Below are 15,164 nucleotides of genomic sequence, written 5' to 3' on the forward strand. Positions count from 1 at the left end.
TTGAATATTATATACCCTTTTAGGGATAGATTTCAAATAGCTCTGATATAGCAGAAACCACTAAATTATGAAATTGCTAAATTGGGAATTGTACTTCAACCCAGAACAAAAAATGTGCTTTGACGGACACTAAATATCTTTCCAAGCAACAACAGTACAGCGGTAACGAGAGATTTAGCAGGATATAAATTTGAGGCCTAGTATTTAGGCGCTGGGTGACAGGTATGGGTTTAGTGACAGAATTAGACTTGGAAATACACAGTAGCGGGTGTGTGTGAAGTTATTCTGAATGACCCAATGTGCACCTTGAATATTATATACCCTTTTAGGGATAGATTTCAAATAGCTCTGATATAGCAGAAACCACTAAATTATGAAATTGCTAAATTGGGAATTGTACTTCAACCCAGAACAAAAAATGTGCTTTGACGGACACTAAATAACTTTCCCAGCTACAACAGGACAGCGGTAACGAGAGATTTAGCGGGATATAAATTTGAGGCCTAGTATTTAGGCGCTGGGTGACAGGTATGGGTTTAGTGACAGAATTAGACTTGGAAATACACAGTAGCGGGTGTGTGTGAAGTTATTCTGAATGACCCTATGTGCACCTTCAATATGATCTACCCTTTTAGGGATAGATTTCAAATAGCTCTGATATAGCAGAAACCACTAAATTATGAAATTGCTAAATTGGGAATTGTATTTCAACCCAGAACAAAAAATGTGCTTTGACGGACACTAAATAACTTTCCCAGCTACAACAGGACAGCGGTAACGAGAGATTTAGCAGGATATAAATTTGAGGCCTAGTATTTAGGCGCTGGGTGACAGGTATGGGTTTAGTGACAGAATTAGACTTGAAAATACACAGTAGCGGGTGTGTGTGAAGTTATTCTGAATGACCCAATGTGCACCTTGAATATTATATACCCTTTTAGGGATAGATTTCAAATAGCTCTGATATAGCAGAAACCACTAAATTATGAAATTGCTAAATTGGGAATTGTACTTCAACCCAGAACAAAAAATGTGCTTTGACGGACACTAAATAACTTTCCCAGCTACAACAGGACAGCGGTAACGAGAGATTTAGCGGGATATAAATTTGAGGCCTAGTATTTAGGCGCTGGGTGACCGGTATGGATTTAGTGACAGAATTAGACTGGGATATGGCCAAAAAATAACCACACTATTGCTGGTTAAATGCACTTGGTGACGGGCGCAGCTTGCCCCTGATGTAGTATATGGCCAAAAAATAAACAGACTATTGCTGGTTAAATGCACTTGGTGTCACAGCTTGACCAACCACACTACTGAGGGTTAAATGCACTTGGTGACGGGCGCAGCTTGCCCCTGATGTAGTATATGGCCAAAAAATAAACAGACTATTGCTGGTTAAATGCACTTGGTGTGACAGCTTCACCCTGATGTAGGCTTTAGCCAGAAAACAACCACACCATTGAGGGTTAAATGCACTTGGTGACAGGCGCAGCTTGCCCCTGATTTTGTATATGGCCAAAAAATGAACAGACTATTGCTGGTTAAATGCACTTGGTGTGACAGCTTCACCCTGATGTAGGCTTTAGCCAAAAAACAACCACACCATTGAGGGTTAAATGCACTTGGTGACAGGCGCAGCTTGCCCCTGATTTTGTATATGGCCAAAAAATGAACAGACTATTGCTGGTTAAATGCACTTGGTGTGACAGCTTCACCCTGATGTAGGCTTTAGCCAAAAAACAACCACACCATTGAGGGTTAAATGCACTTGGTGACAGGCGCAGCTTGCCCCTGATTTTGTATATGGCCAAAAAATGAACAGACTATTGCTGGTTAAATGCACTTGGTGTGACAGCTTCACCCTGATGTAGGCTTTAGCCAAAAAACAACCACACCATTGAGGGTTAAATGCACTTGGTGACAGGCGCAGCTTGCCCCTGATTTTGTATATGGCCAAAAAATGAACAGACTATTGCTGGTTAAATGCACTTGGTGTGACAGCTTCACCCTGATGTAGGCTTTAGCCAAAAAACAACCACACCATTGAGGGTTAAATGCACTTGGTCGCAGCTTGTGCTGGCGCACCACAAGACACAAAATGGCCGCCGATCACCCCAGAAAAATGTGACTGACAAACGGTCTGGGCAGCCTAAAAACAGTGAGCAATTGAGGATCAGCAGCTCAATGATCCACAGCTGCAGATCGATCAGTTAATCAAGTCCTTTGGAGGAGTTAATCTGCCTAATCTCGCCCTACTGTCGCAGCCGCAACCTCTCCCTACGCTAATCAGAGCAGAGTGACGGGCGGCGCTATGTGACTCCAGCTTAAATAGAGGCTGGGTCACATGGTGCTCTGGCCAATCACAGCCATGCCAATAGTAGGCATGGCTGTGATGGCCTCTTGGGGCAAGTAGTATGACGCTTGTTGATTGGCTGCTTTGCAGCCTTTCAAAAAGCGCCAAGAAAGCGTCACAAAAGCGCCAAGAAAGCGACGAACACCGAACCCGAACCCGGACTTTTACGAAAATGTCCGGGTTCGGGTCCGTGTCACGGACACCCCAAAATTCGGTACGAACCCGAACTATACAGTTCGAGTTCGCTCATCCCTACCTGTCACTTCTCTGTCTAACATACTGTTAGATCAAATAAGTAAATAAAGAGGAAATTAATACATGCCAAAAAGGGCTATAATTTTCTCACTTCACCACACAATGGCTAATAAGCCCTTCCCCCCACTAATACACACCTAAAAGAGTCTTTAGAGCATATAACTGCGGCAGTGAACGGCAACTAATATTTTTTGGCCACTAATACATGCCAAAAAGGGCTATAATTTACTCACGTCACCACACAAAGGCTAATAAGCCCTTTTTCCTTTTTCCCACTAATACTTGCCAAAAAAAAGGCTGTCATTTTCTCACTTCAACACACAACAGCTAATAAGCCCCCCCACCCCCCCCCCCCCCCCCCCCACTAATACACGACAAAAAAAAAAGGCTTTAGAACCTATTTGGCATATAACTGCACAGCACAAGGGCTAACAAGACAACAAGACCCCAATAACAAGAACGGTTTGCTGGAATTACAGAGGTATTGCAAACTTGAAATGAGCAGCAGTATAATGGAAATTTGGATGCGCATTCAGTGCAGCAAAGTGTAAAAGGATTGATCCTATTACCCAGGCTGTAACCTCCCCTACTGAACCCTGTTCTGCTTCAATACTGTGGAATAATTCCTCCCTATCCTTTCCCTACACTTCTAATGCTCTTTCCCTGAACTTTTTTTGAGCAAAATATAAATTTTTAAGTCTTTCCTAGCACTGTCCCTAGCACCTGCTAACATCTCCCCCTGCACTGGAAAATGGCTAAATCCAAAATGGCTGATGCTATTTACAGGGCTGTGACATCATAAAGAACAGATGGTCCCATTGATTGTGTCAATTATTAATAATGCAATCAACATTGCCAGTGCTAAATAATTAGTTCTACATATTGTACCATGTTACAAGCATACCTGCAGCAAAGAGCATGACAGCTACTGGTCTGTAGAACCGCCTGCGGGAACCCACACAGATGGAGACTAGGCCAACAAGGAAAGCAATAAGTATGATGGCAGCACCACCAAGTAGTAAGGCAAGGGTTGCGATCTGCCAATCTAGAGAAGAGAAAAAAAATGTAAAGTATGGCTAATTACGATAATGATAATTAAAATATTATTCCATCATTTAACATACATTTTTAATAATCATTATTGTACTTTATTAATAGAGTGGATATTATTGCCTAAAATAAATACATAATTATTGTAATATGATGTCCAGTCACTTCTTCCAAGTTGTATCCACTAGTGGATTCCTGACAATGCTCATGCATACTTTACATACTGTATACATTGCATTTCTGCTGCACAAAAAAGGAATAAACAGTGACCTAATGCTCCATAAGAGGCTTCATGCCTCTCCTGTCTGGGAACCAGTGCCCATTTTTTTTTATTATTATTATTATTATTATTATTATTATTCATAAAAATAGGTACAGATGAACAGACTATGGCAGAAGAGACAATATTTCAAATAATTAAACTTTATGGTAAAAACACTTAATAAAAGTATATACTGTATAGCATGTAGTACATGACTTATGCTCTCCTGGCACAATGTCAAGTACAAGTTTTAATTTTGAACACTATGCAAGCATAGACCTAGTGAATAATACATTTTCAGGGGAAAAGTGATGGAGATACAGCTGATAATTCTCTCTATCTCTGAATGAGTGCATGAAATGAGATGGAAAAGGGGCTCAGTTTTATAGTGCAAAGTTAGAAGTTGCACCTGTGTACCTAAGTGGTGTCTGAAGGCTCCATTTTATACTTAAAAATTTGAATTTTGCATAGTTTATAGAATGCCTCTGAATGATGATAGTTCAAAATGACAGGCAGGTGATTACTGCATAAGAAAAGGAAATGCAAAGCACAACATATCGTAAGTACATCTTAGTCAGTTAACTATGAACAGAAAACAACATAGGGTAAGTATGTCCTAAATAGTTAACCAGCAATTGGAGGCTCCCCTTGTGGAGATGTGCTATATACAAGTGAAACTCAAAAAATTAGAATATTGTGCAAACGTCCATTTATTTCAGTAATGCAAACTAAAAGGAATTGTATTAATGGAGCTTAAAATTTGAATGTTGGGAAAAAAGTTCAATATTCTAGACACAAAGGGCCAGATGTATCATGACTCTGACAGCTCACTCCACTTTCACATATGGCTAAAGTCAGTTTTAGCCAAGTCAGATTTATGATCGGCCCTTTAAGACTGTAATAAATGTGGTTTGACGGTAGCAGTTTATCCGTCAGTAAGCAGCTTTACAAAAGTCACACATCTTTACGAAAAAGTTGCAAGTTTTTATGAAAAAGTCGCATGTTCTATTAAAAAGTCTCATAAGATAAGCATGGTCCTCACTGGAGTGAAATTGCGACTTTTTTGCGACTTTTTAAATAGTCCCAATACTAAATCTGTCTAGAGATTCATTTACATAAGAAAACACGCTTACTTTCAGAAAACTGGCGAGCATAGTGCAGAGCAGAAAAAAGTCGCAAATTTGTGCGCAGTTTTAGCGTTTGGGACTTTTTTTTGGGACCTTTTCACTCCATTATTCTGACCTGAGCTAATGATAAATCTGGCCCAAAGTGTCACACTCTAGTCAGCTAATTAATTGATACCCCCTAAGCAAAGAGTACTTCAAAATTGTGACTTTGGGGTTTCATAAGCTGTAAGCCATAATCATCCACATTTTAATAGATAAAGTCATATGTTAGTTTCACCTTTTAAGTTGCATTACTGAAATAAATTAACTTTGCATTTTATTTTATTTTTTTCTAGTTTCATCTGTATACTGTAGGCAAACCATATTCTTCTGAAGGCAGTTTAGGTGCCTTCAGAAGAAGTTCCCAACTGTGCGATATCACAGCTTTGCAACTAGGAGATGAAGCAAAGAGTTGTTTATTAAAGATCATGCATAGAAACCCTATGTATGATCTATATATATAAAGAAGGATGCATATATTTGTGTGTGTATGTATGTTCCGCGATCACTAAAAAACGCAACCATCGATTTCAACGATGGTTGCGTTTTTTAGTGATCGCAACCATCGATTTCAACGAAACTTGGTATACACATCCGTTGCTACCTGGAAAGTCTTTCTCTTCATATCCCAACTGCCATACACACGGTCACATGTCCCTTATCAGCCAATAGACGCTTGCAGGACCTTAGTCTCCACATACACACAGTTTTACTCTAGGTTTCCATAACAACCCAGCCATTTTTCTTCACAGCTGTAGGTCAGCTTTAGGCTAGGGATACACAACAACACTTGTAGCGCGACAAGTCGCACGACACATAGGGCACAACTACACTGCTACATGTGTCGCGCTACATTGATGCCGCACCAATGTCGACTTTAGAGTTGACTGTTAAAGAGGCGGGGTGCTGTAGAGGTCACTGTTATGGGGGATACTGTCGGTATCTTTTAATGACACACACACAAACATTAAGTGAAATAGATTAAATATACCTGTGCGAAGCCGGGTCATTCTGCTAGTCTTTAATAACAAAGTCTTCACTTTATCTCTAAGTTGCAGTGGTCTCTTGTGCCAAGCAGTGACTTTACAGTATCTGAACGATGACCGATAGGGACAGGCATTAGATATGTAATTTTGACTGGCCCTTTCTTCTCATGCCCAGAGTCTCTACTGCACATGCACTGATGTGTAAATATGGTGTGCTTGCACAAGAAGACCAGGGCCAGGCAAGATGATGTATCCAAGGTCTGCCCTGTCAATCAACATTCAGAAGGAGTGACTGATGGTTGACAGAGGGGATCTTTTGAGCACAATGAGTTCACTGCAATCTCAGCTGAAATTATGACAGAGGGGCACAGGAGGTAAAACAGTCAAACTAGCAGTGTAGTGGGAAAGCTCTTGGGGCACGAAACTACTGTATAATTTTTTTAAGTTGTTGTTTTTCCAGCACAATGGAGGCACTGAATAAAAAAAAAAAAAAGGTAGGCCAGGTTCACACTTCAGTTATTTGGTCACTTATCAGTTATTGGGAGCCAAAACCAGGTCAAAAACACAGAACAGGAGGGAATTTTTACTCTATACCTTATCTCTGAGTAGGCTTCACTACTGGTTTTGGCTGACAATTACTGATGGAAATAAATGACTAAATAACTGAAGTGTGAACTCGGTCTAATTTCCCCTTTAAGAATGAGAGCCCATTAAGCATTATCTTTCAGTATAATGTGCAGCCAAAACTCCCTTCCTTCTGGTGTGTGACTACACTACATTGAAAACGTGAGTTTACTGAAAATTCACCATTGTTGAAGTGGTGGTACACAGGTAAAATAAAGTTCACATCATAGTCTTCTGTATTTCTTTTCTGTCAGAGGGATAGAAAAATTCGAGAAAAACTGTTCCATGCTATTTTAAGCATCAGTTATGCTGAGTTTGTGTCAGTTCCATCAGATTTCAGTTATTTTTGACAGCAGAAAAAGTACAATGACAAGACTTTTTGTCTTGTCACGAATACTTGAAACTTGATGGACCTCACACAAACTGAGCATAACTGTTCAAAATCATCTCTTCAAACAGGTAGGAGTTAAAACAATCTGTTTTTCAAATTTTTCTGCTTCTCTGACGAAACTGAAATATGGACAATACAACTCTGGAGTGAACTAAAGTGGTGTATTATTATATTTTATAGCTACTGGCCAAACTTGTCTAAAGGCAACCTTGTGCTTAAAAAGTAAAGAATTATCTCAGAAAAGTAGCTCTAAATGTGAAGCTTGAATTTAACAACTATAAAGAAAATGCCAGTAAAAAAGAGGAATACATGGGAAAAAATATATAGAATTAAGTACATTACATTAAATAAAATAAAAAATATATCATTTGCACAATTCTGCTTACTGGTTGGAGAAAAAAATTAACAGTAATTACTGCACAGTTGGAATTTGCAGTATACTAAGGCATAATAATGGCAATTATTAGACCTCATTCCTTGGCAAAAAAACTTAACTATATTACATACAGTATATTAAAATGAAACTCTGAGAAAGAAAAAAATATATCAGCAAAGTGTTAAATATTGTATTCTAGAATTCTCCCCCTGAGAAAATGCATTGTTTATTTTTCCAATAGACAAAATTGTTTACCTGTCAGCAGATTCAACCCTATTAAACCATAGAGTCTGGTTAGGTTGACCCTTCTGATTAGGTAAATATCTTAATTGCCAAATCTAGTGTTCAAGAGTTATGCTAGTTTTAATCGATATTCTAATTAGGGCTTTAGTGCACCAAAAGGGAGGTCTTACATCCTCTGTTCATCTCAGCTAATCTACTTTCCTGTATTAGCCATTGCCTCTTCCCTTGAATGACAGGGCCAGACATCATCATAGTGCCCTTTCATGGTCCTATAATCCCACACATGCACTGTTGATTCTTTCTATAATATGCACATACACAGTACATCTTCTTTGGGCTTCCCCACTCCACAGATGCTTACTGTGCATTTGCTAGTTACTGGCTCAATGGCCCATGCATGGGATTACAGTTACCGGCAATATCACAATGATGATGCCTGGCACTCTCAGTTAAGGAAAGGCAGGGTGTTAGCAAAGTCGAGTGTCTGTGGTGCACCGAAGGTCTAGTGCTTACACCAATTGTGCACTGATGCTGTGATGCATTTTGGAGATAGAGGTATAATTTTAGAGGTATAATTTTAATCAGCAGAATCTTTTTCTAACAGTCAGTGTGCCTTATTTAATTGGGTGGTCAAACCTGGTGAGAGAAACTCTTTAACTGCAATGATTTAAATGATGCTAGAAAATGTGTAAAAAAAAAACACTCGTCTTCACTTTAAATGCTACAAATATTAAGCAAAGGTAAACTTTCTAATCTACAGTTAAACGGGGGTTCCTGGAAATTAAATAATGATGATCTATCTTTAAGATAGGTCATCAATATCAAATTGGAGCAGGTCCAACTTCCCACACCCCTGCCAATTAGGCAACTGCAAAGCACACCATATATCAGAACCGGCCCCACACAATTGAATGGGGAGATAGCTGTAGTAACAAAGCATGGCTACTACTGTACATAGTGTAGAAAGGTGTTTCTGGTACCAGTGAGCTAGCACCTCAATAAGCAAGCAGCTGATAAGTGGAGTGTCAGGAGTTGGACTCTGATCTGATATGGAAGGTCTAACCTAAGTCCAGGAAAATATTTAAAAAAAACAAGGTAGTATAATGACTGTGGGTAGGGAAAAACAAAGACAGTGAGCCCTAAGGCTAGTACTTAGCTTTCCGTTTTCCCTACCTACTTGCAGTACAAGCCCTAGATAGGTGGACAGCAACTGGTCTACAGTCCCTACACTATATAAGTGAAGAAACAGATTAACAAACAAAGACAGACACAATATAGAATAGTGTGCAAATAGGACAAAACCAGTTGGGCTCCGCTGTACCAAATGAGAGACAGACAGTGGTTATAAGACAAGCCGTGGTCAGAAATACAAGCAATCCAAATAAGCACAGGATCAAAAACCAGGAACACAGCTAGTGAGTCAAAGACTATCACTGGCACAGGTGTATGGCCGAGCACAGAGTCCCTAGATCAGAAGCTGATAGGTCCTTGACTCTGCACTCCATTAGTCAGAAACAGTAGCATACAGTAATAGAGCAGCTGAGCAATCAGCCCACTGCTAATCTCTCCCAACACACACCCGCTGCCGATAGAAACAGAGCATTGCATACTGTTGCAAAGAATGTGGCTCAGCAGCGTGTCTCTCCTGGCATGGCTGTGCCAAGGCTGAGGATATCCTGGAACTTGGACAAGAAAGTTTATTATAGGTGGTTTTACTTTAATGCATAATGCCATACATGCATGGCATGAGTGATAAAAATATGAAAAATTCATATTATCCCTTTCACAATTTCACATATAAAAATAAACAATTTAAAAAATAAACATAACAGGTATTATCATGTCTTAAAATGTCTGAACTGTTATTTTTTATAGTGTAATAGTGAACACCATAACAGAACAAAAACACACAATTTGCTGTTTTTAGTCACCTTGTCATCCCCAAAAATTTAATAACAGTGATCAAAAATTAAAACATACCCCAAAAATGGTACCAATAAAAACTACAGTTTGTCCCACAAAACATAATCCCTCATACAGCTCTGTGGACAGAAATAGTGAATTTCGTTATATCAAAACCCCCAAAACCCTTTTTTTAACATTTTACCCCACAAAGAATTTATTCCCATTTTCCAATCCAAGACGTGGTAAACTAAATAGTACCATTAAAGAATAGATCTTGCCCCACAAAACATAAGCCCTCATATTTGATATGTGACCAGAAAATGTAAGTTATGGCTTTTGGAATTTGGGGAGGAAAAGTAAAAAATGCAAAAACGAAAAAATGGGCTTGGTCTTTAAGGGGATACTAGTCTTTAACTTTAATTCACCTACCGTGAATCATTTATACTGACTAGAATTTACAGCACTAAATTACAATAATTCATGTTACTCTTCATAAATTGGATTAAGGGGTACTATCTCTCCTTGGGGAGAAAGCACCTTAATCGGCATGAGAAGACTTATAGGCCATATATACTCCTTTGGAATTCTGTGAAGAAAGGGATGCGAATAAGCTCTTAAAAAGCTCTGCCTCCAGATGTAAGTCAACATTCAACACTTTAAATAGGCCTTGAGACATGACTCGGATATTGAATAGCCAGCACCTCACCTGCAGACAGCTGATTTGGGGTGATTGCCCCTCATCAAGGCAGAGCAGAGGGTACTGTCTTAACTGCTTGAGAAGTCTAAGTCAGGATTTGGGGGATACTATCTCTCCTTGGGGAGAGAATGCCTTAAGCATATTCAAAAACTGAAACACAAATTTAGAAAAGTAAAAAAAATAAAAATACACATATATTGTTTCCCCTTAAGCAGAATAGGCATTTCCTTTGGCTGTGTATTGATACCTATAAATCCAATGAACTTGTATCAAATAATGTGCTCACTTTTTTATATAAGTAGATAATTTATGATCAGTGCATGATTCAAAGAGGTTACATAACAGGAAAGAAACCCACACCTAGATTACAATATTGTGTGTGTCATGTGAAAGGTAATCAATACAAAACAACTTTAAAAGGGATCAATCCATATACAATAAACTCATAATTTATTGCTTTACAAATAGAAGTGATCTGATAAAAAATACTGTGGATATTCTGCAAATCTATCAATAAAGTATAGACTTTGCATACAGCAGCTCGTGTTCAGAGCAGCAGATAATAACTATATATTAACAAAGTGGGTATAATAATATCTGAGCAGGAAAAAAGGTAAAAATCTCACCAATTTTGGCAAGGACCAAATTGTGATGGCTAGATAAGTGGGTTAGAGCATCTCCAAAACAGCAGGTATTTTGGGTTGTTAGTATCATAACTGGCAAACACGTAGGGGGTCATGGATACCAAAGGTACAGTACATTGATAGGCTTGAAGAAAGAAGGCTAGTCTGTCTTATCTGATTCCACAAAAGAGTTACTGTACTAAACAGCAAATTGCTGAAAAAGTTAATATTGGAAAGATGTCAGAAACACTGAGCTGCTGTACCTGCACTTTAATTACAAAGGTGGTAGGTATTACCCACATATATTTAGGTGATACCTACATACAGGTTCAAATAATATTCAGTACACAAAATTCTATATGGTCAATACCACCACTACACAATTACCAACCAATAGTGACTTAAAAATACTACCAAACTGTTATTGAGAAAAAAAACACCATACAAATGCCAAATAATACCATGACTACACATTACTACCAGATAATGACTGTTCAATACATTGTAACTAAACACAAAACACTACACAAAGACCAATATTACCATTATACAGTGAACATATAGTGGTAGATATAATTTTTATACTGGCTCTCTGCAGAACAAATTCATGAATACATTATAGCTGCATCCAATAGCTAACAGGTGCAGTATGAAGAATTGGGAAAAACCCTGGAACAGGCACAATCTCTTTGAGGAAATCACCACTTGAATCCAAATGGTTCAACTTGAATTAATTTTGGTTAGCTCTCCAGTCATTACTTATATTCTTAAATTTTGACATAGGTCTCTCTGGGGCAACTCATTTTGATCAGCAGGGTGCTGGTATGTCTGCTCAGCGGTAATTTCAGCTATAATCTACTTGGAAGAAATCTATATCTAATAAAATGAAGGTCAGGTGGTCCCTTATACAAGTCCAATCACAAGCGTCTTGCACTTACTTATTCCCTTCTGCACACAACAATGAAGTATTGAAATTAGTAAATAATACAACAAACTGAATTTCAAGTCACCAATGCATCTATGACGAAAAAAAAATATTTAGAGCTGTTGAAGGCAACAAAAAAGAAAAAAATGCATGATAAAAAAGTGCTGTAGTATTATTATCGATACATAAAGAGCACAGGATGTTATCCTTGTCTCCATATTAGACGGCACAGCTTCTACCATGAAAAGATTGAGAGTAATTCCTATAACTGAAATGATAATGTTTTAAATAACAAAAACAATAATACAGTAACAAAATACATAGTGTTGGGCGAGCATGCTCGGCTGAACACCATTTTGACTCGAGCATTGTGATGCTCGGCACATTGCGGTGTTCGGTATGCTTGAACGCGATGCTCGAGTCTCCTCCCTGCAAGTTTGTTGGCTGCTACGCAGCCAATAAACGTGCAGCGTAGTACTGGCACTAACTGTCATGCTGTAGCCATGTTGGTTACTGGCATTAAAGTGATTGGCTGGCCGGAACGCCCAATGACACATATTTTGGCTCAGTCTTAGTCAAGACAAGCTGCAGCAGAAGGAACAGATAGAGTAGGGACAGGATTTTTTTTTTTTTTTTTTTTTTTTTTTAGGGAGGGTTTAGTGTTGAAAGGTGTTTGTTCTGTCCTCCTTATGTGTGAAGGTACATAGCTTGACAGACAGCTAAACCTTATCTCGGCAATGAATTGACAATGGAGTAACGTCCAACTTTATCTTTATTGCAAGGATGTAAATCAGTGTGGTAAAACTGGGGAACAGAAAAAACAATGCGCTTACTAATGGGGTCTGACACATACAGTGGGATGTGAAAGTTTGGGCAACCTTGTTAATCGTCATGATTTTCCTGTATAAATCATTGGTTGTTACGATAAAAAATTTCAGTTATATATATTATATAGGAGACACACATAGTGATATTTGAGAAGTGAAATAAAGTTTCTTGGATTTACAGAAAGTGTGCTATAATTGTTTAAACAAAATTAGGCAGGTGCATAAATTTGGGCACCATAAAAAAGAAATGAAATCAATATTTAGTAGTTCCTCCTTTTGCAGAAATTACAGCCTCTAAACACTTCCGGTAGGTTTTAATGAGAGTCTGAATTCTGGTTGAAGGTATTTTGGACCATTCCTCTTTACAAAACATCTTTAGTTCATCAGGTTTGATGGCTTCCGAGCATGGACAGCTCTCTTTAAGTCACACCACAGATTTTCTATTATATTCAGGTCTGGGGACTGAGATGGCCATTCCAGAACGTTGTACTTGTTCCTCTGCATAAATGCCTTAGTGGATTTTGAGCAGTGTTTAGGGTCGTTGTCTTGTTGGAAGATCCAGCCTCAGTGCAGCTTCAGCTTTGTCACTAATTCCTGGACATTGGTCTCCAGAATCTGCTGATACTGAGTGGAATCCATGCGTCCCTCAACTTTGACAAGATTCCCAGTCCCTGCACTGGCCACACAGCCCCACAGCATGATGGAACCACCACCATATTTTACTGTAGGTAGCAGGTGTTTTTCTTGGAATGCTGGTTTCTTTTCCTCTATGCATAACACCCCTTGTTAAGACCAAATAACTCAATTTTTGTTTCATCAGTCCACAGCACCTTATTCCAAAATGAAGCTGGCTTGTCCAAATGTGCTTTAGCCCACCTAAAGCGGCACTTTTTGTGCTGTGGGCGGAGAAAAGGCTTCCTCTGCATCAGTCTCGCATACAGCATCTCCTTGTGTAAAGTGCACCGAATGGTTGAACGATGCACAGTGACTCCATCTGCACCAAGATGATGTTGTAGGTCTTTGGTGCTGGTCTGTGGGTTGATTCTGAATGTTCTCACCATTCGTTGCTTCTGTCTATCCGAGATGTTTCTTGGTCTGCTACTTCAAGCCTTAGCTTGAACTGGACCTGTGGTCTTCCATTTCCTCAATATGTTCCTAACTGTGGAAACAGACAGCTGAAATCTCTGAGACAGCTTTCTGTATCCTTCCTCTAAACCATGATGGTGAACAATCTTTGTCTTCAGGTCATTTGAGAGTTGTTTTGAGACCCCTATGTTGCTACTCTTCACAGAAAATTAAAAGAGAAAGGAAACTTACAATTGAACCCCTTAAATACTCTTTCTCATAATTGGATTCGCCTGTGTATGTAGGTCAGGGGTCACTGAGCTTACAAAGCCAATTTGAGTTCCAATAATTAGTTCTAAAGGTTTTGGAATCAATAAAATGACAACAGTGCCCAAATTTATGCAACCGCCTAATTTTGTTTAAACAATTATATCACACTTTCTGTAAATCCAATAAACTTAATTTCACTTATCAAATATCACTGTTTATGTCTCCTATATGATATATTTAACTGACATTTTTTATCGTAACGACCAACGATTTATACAGGAAAATCATGACGATTAACAAGGTTGCCCAAACTTTCGCATCCCACTGTATTAATGCATATAATACATTTCCGTGCATACCAGTGCACATACACAGATAACATCTAAACCAGAGCATGTTACCTATCTGCATAACAAGCATGGACCCTAACTGTAAGCTGCTATTAAGGAGAGGAAAGGGATATGCAAAATACACATAAAACAGATGCAAAACAGGCTGTAATGTGGCTATATGACATACCAGCGATGCTACCGTGAGCTTAGATGTAGAGGATGTCTCAAGAGGCTTCCAAGCCATGTGCTATCCTCAGGTAGTGATGACTGTGAATGAAGAAAATGGCTGCTATGTGCAGGGATGATGATGTCACTAAGATATGGAAGCTGAAGTAGACCAAACTTGTAGTGTGAAATAGCTGCAGATGTTTGTAAAACGGCCACTAAATAGTGCTGTTACACAATCTACAGAGAATTATACAGAAAACATATTAACTATGTATGAAAGTTATGCATGAATTAACAATAAACTTGCTGAAGGTATGATAGTGTTAGAGATCCAAAAGTCCTTTTAATGACTATTGTTTTATCTGGCTGCAATATATATTGGAAATAAAATTTAAAAATTTCACATTTTGTGCAGATTTTCAATTTCAATACATTTTTTTTCTGTAACACATAAAGGGTTAACAGCTAAACAAAACTCAATATCTATTACCCTGATTCTGCAGTTTACAGAAACACCTCACCTATGGTGGTAAACCGATGTAAGGGCACATGGCAGGGCGCAGAAGAAAAGGAGCACTGCATGGTTTTTGGAAGGCAGATTTTGCTGGACTGATTTTTAGACACCATGTCCCATTTGAAGCCC

At 38.7% G+C, this 15,164-nt stretch overlaps 1 protein-coding gene across 1 annotated transcript in view; it reads right to left on the reverse strand.

Annotated features, from left to right (window-relative positions):
- TMEM47 (transmembrane protein 47) overlaps window positions 1-15,164 on the reverse strand; it is a 178,997-nt gene that overhangs the window by 63,648 nt on the left and 100,185 nt on the right. Inside the window, exon 2 of the mRNA XM_044287711.1 lies at window positions 3,516-3,656. Coding sequence (XP_044143646.1) covers window positions 3,516-3,656 — 141 coding nt within the window. The remainder of the gene's footprint in view (window positions 1-3,515; window positions 3,657-15,164) is intronic.

The sequence above is a fragment of the Bufo gargarizans genome, chromosome 3 (assembly GCF_014858855.1).
Source record: "Bufo gargarizans isolate SCDJY-AF-19 chromosome 3, ASM1485885v1, whole genome shotgun sequence".
Taxonomy (NCBI): Eukaryota; Metazoa; Chordata; class Amphibia; order Anura; family Bufonidae; genus Bufo; species Bufo gargarizans.